General features: G+C 38.8%; 1 protein-coding gene across 1 annotated transcript; it reads right to left on the bottom strand.

The window, feature by feature from the left end:
* Positions 1-1,958: 1,958 nt before the first annotated feature.
* On the bottom strand, positions 1,959-2,191 carry LOC116541049 (small proline-rich protein 2E). Its single transcript, XM_032264904.1, has one exon. The coding sequence runs from the start codon at positions 2,175-2,177 to the stop codon at positions 1,959-1,961; it is 219 nt and encodes a 72-aa protein (XP_032120795.1). The 5' UTR covers positions 2,178-2,191.
* Positions 2,192-8,342: the final 6,151 nt, after the last annotated feature.

The following is an 8,342-nucleotide window of genomic DNA, read 5'->3' as shown; positions in this document are numbered from 1 at the left end:
AAACACACGGCTAACCGAAGAGACAGACGCAAAATATCGAGTTCGAGTTGTTCACAGTGAGAAAGTTATTTGCTTCACCTTTAAAATCGTTTATTTTTTCTTTATTTTAAGTGTGTGCCAGGAGTTTTGGGGACAAAACAAATGCAAATATACAATTTGAATGAAGTGTGTAGAAATAATAAGATGGGCTGACCCTGACGCTTATTCTTATGTAATGAAATGAGAGTTAATCTAAGCAGAAATTGAGATCAGTACTTAGTTGTTTGTGCTTTCTAAGACTTTCCTCTGAATTTAGTTAATACAAGAAAATAAATCTAAATACAAGAAGTAGCAATATGTGGATTTGTTCATTTGTAAAATATCAGCATATATAAATATTTAGTATTCTATGTGAAAAAATATATATAATGTTACCTCCAACTTAGTTTGCTGTTAATGTGGTTGGCTCTTTAGAGCAATAAAAAAATTGCTCATGTAAATATCACATTTCTTCTGGTGACAGTTTACATAAATTGTAGGCTGTATCCTTATAAGAAACTGAATACCTCATTTGCACTAACCTTCCCAAAGTGAATAGACCTTGTAAATTCTACCCTTGTTTTCTCTATATGTTAGAATATTGAGGAGCATAATTTCAAGAGCTATGAGTAATGTAAAGTACTCCTGTATGCTTAGTGTTCATGAGATTAAGAAGGATTTATGGTAATTGATAGAATGAATCAGATACTTCTTGTAAGAATCTTTTCTGGATAGTGAATGTGCATAGGCTTTGTTTTCATTCCAACAAATTCAAAAAGGAAGAGAAAGAAACACAAACAAAATTGTGAAAAATTGTGAAGAGAAAAAGCTGCTTGAGTAGGGTGACTACGATTTACAACAACATGTTGTATTTTTCAAAATAGCTAGAACACAGGAATTTAAATGTTTCCGACAAACAGAGAAATGATAAATGCTCAAGGTGATGAACGTCCTAAATTTCCTAATATCCTGACTTTATCATTACACGTATGATACATGTAATAAAATATCACATGTACCTCGAAAATATTTATAGGTATTATGAATCAATAAAAAATAACAAAAGAGAGTCTTCTTATTTTCTATATTAGTTACATCCAAGCCACTCTCTTGCTGGAACAAATATGGGGGCCGATGATGACGATGATGATGGCAGTGGTAATAGTGGAAACAGTGATGATAGGTTGCTGCAAATAAACCTCTATTAAATGACAGGTAATTATGTGTCAGGCATTGTGCCAGCAAAATTTCAGATAGTAATTCAATTTTATGCCTTAGACAACTTATTAAGTAAATGTTATTTTGCTCACTTTGCACTAAAGAGGTAGACATTCAGAGAGTTGAATAATATGTTCCTAAAATTAATGAAAAACCATTAAGGAAAATAAAAGGGGTTTAATATAATACAGAAATAATCTTTGGTATGACCCAAATTGTGATATGCTGCCTGTGGATGAAAGAAAGATGGAAATAAACGCAAATGATTGTATAATATTGCTAATAAAGCAGATTTGAAGAGAACCAAGAGAACCATTCACAAATATATATGCATAGATACTTTATTCAGGGAGTGAAAGAAAAGTGACAATGGCACAGCTGGGAGAAGCTCATGCCCAGGTGACAGACAGACACAGAACACATCAACAGAATTCTCTGATGGTTCCCAGGGAGAGAGCTGCTGCTCTTTCTTCCAAAGCTGTGGGAGCTGGAACAGCTGAGGACTTCCTTTTCTCAGACTTCATCCGGACGGTGGTGGTATGACAGTCTCAGAAAGGAAATCTTTTGCTGTCAGGGATCATAACCAGCAGATCACAGGCAAAGGGGAAAGAAGCTCCCTGTGTATCCATGGTGGGCTTTGATGAGAAGATGCAGGTGGAGCTACAGAATGAGGTGGGCCAATTATCCTCATCCTTTCATGGTCCTGATCAACACTGAAACTGTTACTTGCTCTTGGGTGGACACTTTGGCTGGCAGGGTGGGGAAGGTGGCACAGGAGGACATTTCTGCTGGCATTGCTGAGGTGGGCAGGGCTCTGGACACTTTGGTGGTGGGCAGGGCTCAGGACACTTCGGGGGTGGACATGGCTCTGGGCGCTTTGGTGTGGGGCACACAGGAGGTGGCTGGCAGGGCTGCTTACACTGCTGCTGTTGATAAGACATCCTGCTGGAGTCTCAGAATCTGAAAGAAATGATATGACAGTGTTCACGGGAAGGGATTCCTACAGAGAGAGAAGCCAAAGCTTATGTAATATCATAGCATATTATTTTCCCAATTTCCAAAAATTTATTTGAACTCTTAGCTCCCTTTTCATGACTGACTATCTTCCATTTTCCACTTTAGCAAGGTGCTTCAGCAGACCTGGGAAATCCTGCCTTTTCTCATACAATTTTTCCAAAAAAAATCTCTGTCATAAAAAACGAATCATGTGATTCCACAAAAAACATCTTCAGAAAAGGCAGTCACAAGTGCAGACACCTCAGGCAATCTCACAAGCCATTCCTATCATCATTATCTGTTGTAAAGTCCCAGCGGGTTGACAGGAACAGAGCAAAGAGCTGTTCAGGAAGAATTCAGGCCCTCACACCTGCTGAGACACAAAACTTTGAAACGGATGCCAGAAAAACATGGAAAAGAGAAAAATGCCTCATCCTTTTCTCGTCTTCTAATAAATCTTTCCTATTAACATCTCTGTCCATATGGACCTATAACTCTGCGTTTTTTTAAAAGCAATCTAAACCACTGTATCATGTTGTCAAACCCTGTGGTTCATCCACTAAGTATCATCAAACCAATGATCATAGTTTTCGATCCTCCAAACTGGCTGTATTCAGATTAAATTCAACATTACAGAACACAAAAACAGAGCAACTCAAGGAAGCAGACTCACCAGGTTCTCCAAGGCAGATTGGTGCTCAGGTACCAGGAGTTTAGGAATCGTGCAGCAGGGAACCTCTTTATAGGTCTTGCTACCCCACCCAGCAGGAAGTGGAACTGCCTAAAGCTGGGCTGCTCCAGCAATGTCCCTACTAAAATGCAAATTTATCCATAACTGGCATGAAAGGCATTCTCAAACTAGGAAATATCCTGTTCTGGGATCTCCCCACTGGATTAAGTGCTCCTAACTCATGGAGGCCCTGCCTTAGATCTCAGTTTCAGTGAGTTATAGCAAAGAGGGAATTGGGAGATTCCTTAAGTGGTGGTAAAGATCTCTCTTTCTTGACTGGGGGCAATGAATCCTTCCTCTCTTACTCCTTCCCTAAATCATAAAACTTCCTACGCTGATCCACTTTAGCCGAATGCCATATTATTGTACATGAACCCATCTCTACCTCTACTTTCCAAGTACAATTTGCGAAAGGGCTAGAAGGAAGGAGAGACCTAACAACAGCCTGAGTTCTGGCCCCAGACATTTTTTGCTAAGTTATATAACCACAGACACATCAACTCTCCTCCCAGGAGCTGTAAACCGAGGAGCATCACACTTACCTCCGGGTTTGGAGGCACTGACGGCACTGGGTCATGTTTCCCCTTTTCAAGCCTGAAATTTTCTGCTCCTCTGTCTTTCTCTCACAGAACTCCAGATTTTACCTGTATTCCTTTTCTCTTGGAAGTTGTCTTCTGCACCCCTCATAGAGGCACTTGTGTCCAGGACATATACCAGAGTGAGATCCAGTCTCCCCAGTATGTTTGCTACTGCTGCCATCAAGGATGTGTACTACAGCCTTTCTATTTATGAAAACACACTCTTAGTCGCCACATTAGGGAAACGGAGAGAAGGGAACCAAAGTTACAGGCATTCACTTTACATCTATGTATTGAACCATGCCTATATGTTTCCCTGTGAACATCCTATAGAGAACAAGATGCAAAACTCACAGTATCTTACTGTAAATAATTAGAAGAAGGTTTGCAAAGTAGAGGACAGAGCACCTAAAGTCTGAAATCTAGGGGAATATGTAAACTAAATGTGATCCTATATGTTTGCTTTCTCCACCTCTCTTTCCAAACAACTTTTAATCTTTGAAAGACAGTAGTTTTTGTTTGGTTGTATGTTCTTCCTTTGTCTTTTTGAAAAGCCTCTAGCCCCATAACTTCCTAGGTTATCAACTCACAGCTCAGTGTATGCCTCTCGTCTGTCCCTTTCAGTACACATTGTTCACTCAGCACATATGTTGTCAATGTGAATGTCTTTCACAACTTTTTAAAATTCTTTCAACAGTCAGTGGGGCTACTAACATTGTATATTAAACATTTAAAATAGTCTTTCTGGAGCATCCTTATCTGGGCCATTAATAAGGAAGCTTTCCAAGAATGTGGTTTTTTAATTGGAGAAGAAGAAGGAAGAGGAAGAAAAGGAAAAGAGGAAGAGGAGTGACTCAGATTCTTTGGAGCACTCACCAGCTATGCTCCAGATAGAGCAAGAACACTGATTCAACCCAGCATCACATCGCTCAGTTAAGCAGGCTAGGTTCCCAGAACTGCAAGTGCTCCAGTCTCTAAGGAAGGGCTTTTGGCCAAGATCGCCATTGGCCTGTCACTACAGAAACAGAGCCAACACATCAACACCTTGAGGCCAGGTGTTTACAACCAGTGTTCTCACCAAATGCTTCCTATAAACTATTACACATGCCAAGCCCAGTGGGTGAAGTAAAGGGACTTCTCTCAGTAGGTCCCCAACTACTCCCCAGATCCTCGCATCACATTTACACACAAATTCTTAGAGAAATGTCTGATTTCTCCCACACAGAACTGGAGACTTTGCTGCCAAATGAGATCACTGTGAGAGATAATACAGTTTGGGTCATGCCCTTCTGAGGACTCCCCTTCTGAGGACACCCCACTCAATCAGGCTGCCTATCACAGCAGTGCAGTCACCAGAGTGGCAGCAGCCCTAGGGCCCCCCAGCATCTCAGACAGGCCCGCGTCATAAGTTGAGATGGTGAACTTGAACCTCAGAGTTCCTCACAGAAGAGCTACATGAAAAGCAGCTGCAACGTGAAGAAGTGCAGCTAACAGCCAGCTTCCCCAAGTTAGGACACCCAGGCCCTGAGACGTAGAGCAAGGCGCGTGCGCACACACACACACAGACACCATTATACACCACACACACACACAGCACACACACACACACACCCCCCACACACACATGCACACCATGGGTCTTCATCTGTCTAACATCTATCTGCCTGTCTAAAGAGCTTAGCATTATGTTCTTTAAGAGTCCGATCACCTAAAGTTCATTCCTATTACTTCTACTCTATAATTTTCTAGGGGATCATTAAGTATGAATTATTGGTACTTAAAAATGACAGGAGGGAACTAACACAATTTTTTTGCATTTCTCAAAGTATATTTGGATGTTATTAGTTATATATTCACTCACTTGTGCGTGTGTGTGTGTTTATAATGCTATGAAATTTACATCACATCCTTAGCTTTGGTTGACGACCACAACAGTCAAGATGCATAACTGTTCCATTCCCACAAGGCTCCTGTGTTCCCCACTTAAATCCATACCCGCCCCTTTTCCAGATGCTTACCTCTGGTAAATATTACTCTTTTTTCCATCTCTAGGATTTTATTATTTTAAAAATATTTGAGTGAATGCTTACGTCATGTAACCTTTTAAGAATTGCTGTTTTTTTTTCACATAACATAATTTCATTGTGATCCATTCACTTTGTGCAAACCCTTTTCATGTTGTCCAATTACGGTAAAATATCCTTGATGTGCTCATAGAAATGGTAACTGCATCTCCCCATGCTTATCTGCCTTCTGCTTGTATTTCTTTATGATAGCTTAGTCTCCATGGTCCTTCCATGATGAATCTGATATATTACAGTGCGTGCATATGGTAGAATTCTGAAGATCATTAAGGAGGATGTTTTGAAAGATTACTTAATATAATTTAAAACATTCTAATTGTGGTAAAAACATATGTAAAGCATGACAACATTTTCATCAACATTTATTAAAAGACAGAAAACATATGAAACAGTATATTAAGTCTGATTACATATGGCTAGTGAAAGTACAGATGATGTTTATTCTCTTGTTTTCTTTTCAAAATATTCTCCAAATGTTACCTATTACTGACTGAGGAATCTTAAAATTCTACTTTGAAAAGCTGACAAGACACACGTCTGTCCATTTCTCAATTCGTGAAATAATGGTGTTTTTTCTTTTCAGCATTTTTGGTCAGACACTAAAGGGGGCTGGATATATAATTAGCAGCTTTTTATTGCTATAGCTTTACATTTGATCATATCCCTTATAAAATCTCTCTTGAAGAAAACCCCAATAGTAATCTTTGTCTTCACAGCACTAACATATGTACACGGAAGACACAGACACCCAGTAGCCATATGTATCTATAAAGCAGTCCACCAGTCTGGGTGCGGTATCTCACGCCTGTAAACCCAGCACTTTTGGAGACCGAAGCGGGTGGATCACGAGGTCAGGAGTTTAAGACCAGCCTGGCCAAGGTGGGGAAACCCTGTCTCTATTAAAAATAAAAAAGTTTGCCAGGTGTAGTTGTGGGTGCCTGTAATCCCAGCTACTTGAGAGGCTGAGGCACAGAATTGCTTGAACTCAGGAGGCAGAGGTTGCAGTGAGCCAAGATCATGCCACTGCACTCCAGCCTGGGTGACAGAGTGAGACTCCATGTCAAAAGAAAAAATAATTCATCAAAATTGGCAGATCATACTAGGGTAAAAAAAAAAATCAGAAATGAGTTTGTCTATTATCCAAGAGCCAGCTGGATAGAAATCATAAAATTGGCCACAATATGATGAAATTTGAAGAAATTGATTATTATTAGAGAGGTGATAAAAATAATAGAACATAGTGATAATAATAGTATCTACCACTAAATTGTCATGAGAAAAACATTAAATCGGAAACTGCATACGAAGTACTTAGCACGTGCTACAGACAGTACTCAAAATAGTAAAGAAACACACGGCTAACCGAAGAGACAGACGCAAAATATCGAGTTCGAGTTGTTCACAGTGAGAAAGTTATTTGCTTCACCTTTGAAGTCTTTTATTTTATCATTATTTTAAGTGTGTGCCAGGAGTTTTTCGGACAAAGCAAATGCAAAACATAAGATTTGAATGAGTGTGCAGAAATAATAAGATGGGCTGATCCTGACGTTTATTCTTATGTGATGAAAATGAGGGTTAATCTAAGCAGAAATTGAGATCAGTGCCTAGTTGTTTGTGCTTTCTAAGACTTTCCTCTGAATTTAGTTAATACAAGAAAATAAATCTAAATACAAGAAATAGCAATATGTGGATTTGTTCATTTGTAAAATATTAGCATATATAGATATTTAGTATTCTATGTGAAAAAAATAAACATAATGTTACCTCCAATTTAGTTTGCTGTTAATGTGGTTGGCTGTTTAGAACAATAAAAAAAAATTGCTTATGTAAATATCACATTTCTTCTGGCAACAAATTACCAAAATTGTGGGCTATAGCCTCATAAGAAACTGAATAGCTCATTTGCACTAAACTTCCCAAAGTGAGTAGACCTTGTAAATTCTACTTTTGTTTTCTCTATATGTTAGATCAGAATATTGAGGAGCATAATTTCAAGAGCTATGAGTAATGTAAAGTACTCCTGTATGCTTAGTGTTAATGAGATTAAGAAGGACGGATGGTAAATGATAGAATGAATCAGATACTTCTTCTTGTAAGAATCTTTTCTGGATAGTGAATGTGCATAGGCTTTGTTTTCATTCCAACAAACTCAGAAAGGAAGAGAAAGCAACACAGACAAAATTGTGAAAAATTGTGAAGAGAAAAAGCTGTTTGAGTAGGGTGACTACAGTTTACAACAACATGTTGTATTTTTCAAAATAGTTACAAGAGAGGAATTTAAATGCTCCCAACAAAGAGAGAAATGATAAATGCTCAAGGTGATGTATGTCCTGAATTTCCTAATATCCTGACTTTATCAATACACATATGATACATGTAATAAAATATCACATATACTTATATTTATACGTATTATGAATTAATAAATATATAGGTATTATGAATCAATAAAAAATAACAAAAGAGAGTGTTCTTCTTTTCTATATTACTTATGTCCAAGCCACTCTCTTGTGGCAACAAATATGGGGGGTGATGATGATGATGATGGTAGGGAGGAGGGAGACCCAGGCATTTGGCATTCCCTCCCCCTCTGTCATCCACTGTGCATCTCAATAGAAGAGAGATCAGGCCACTTGGCACCTCCTGAATCTCCTTCCTGAAAACAACAGGCTAGGCCTTGGGGAAACTCTCCAGAAGGCACTATTTTTACTTAAAACA

Source organism: Sapajus apella, unplaced genomic scaffold, assembly GCF_009761245.1.
Source record: "Sapajus apella isolate SASKATOON/1434 unplaced genomic scaffold, GSC_monkey_1.0 scaffold148, whole genome shotgun sequence".
NCBI lineage: Eukaryota > Metazoa > Chordata > Mammalia > Primates > Cebidae > Sapajus > Sapajus apella.
Note: the sequence above shows the minus strand (reverse complement) of the source record. Positions and strands in the feature narration are given on the sequence as shown.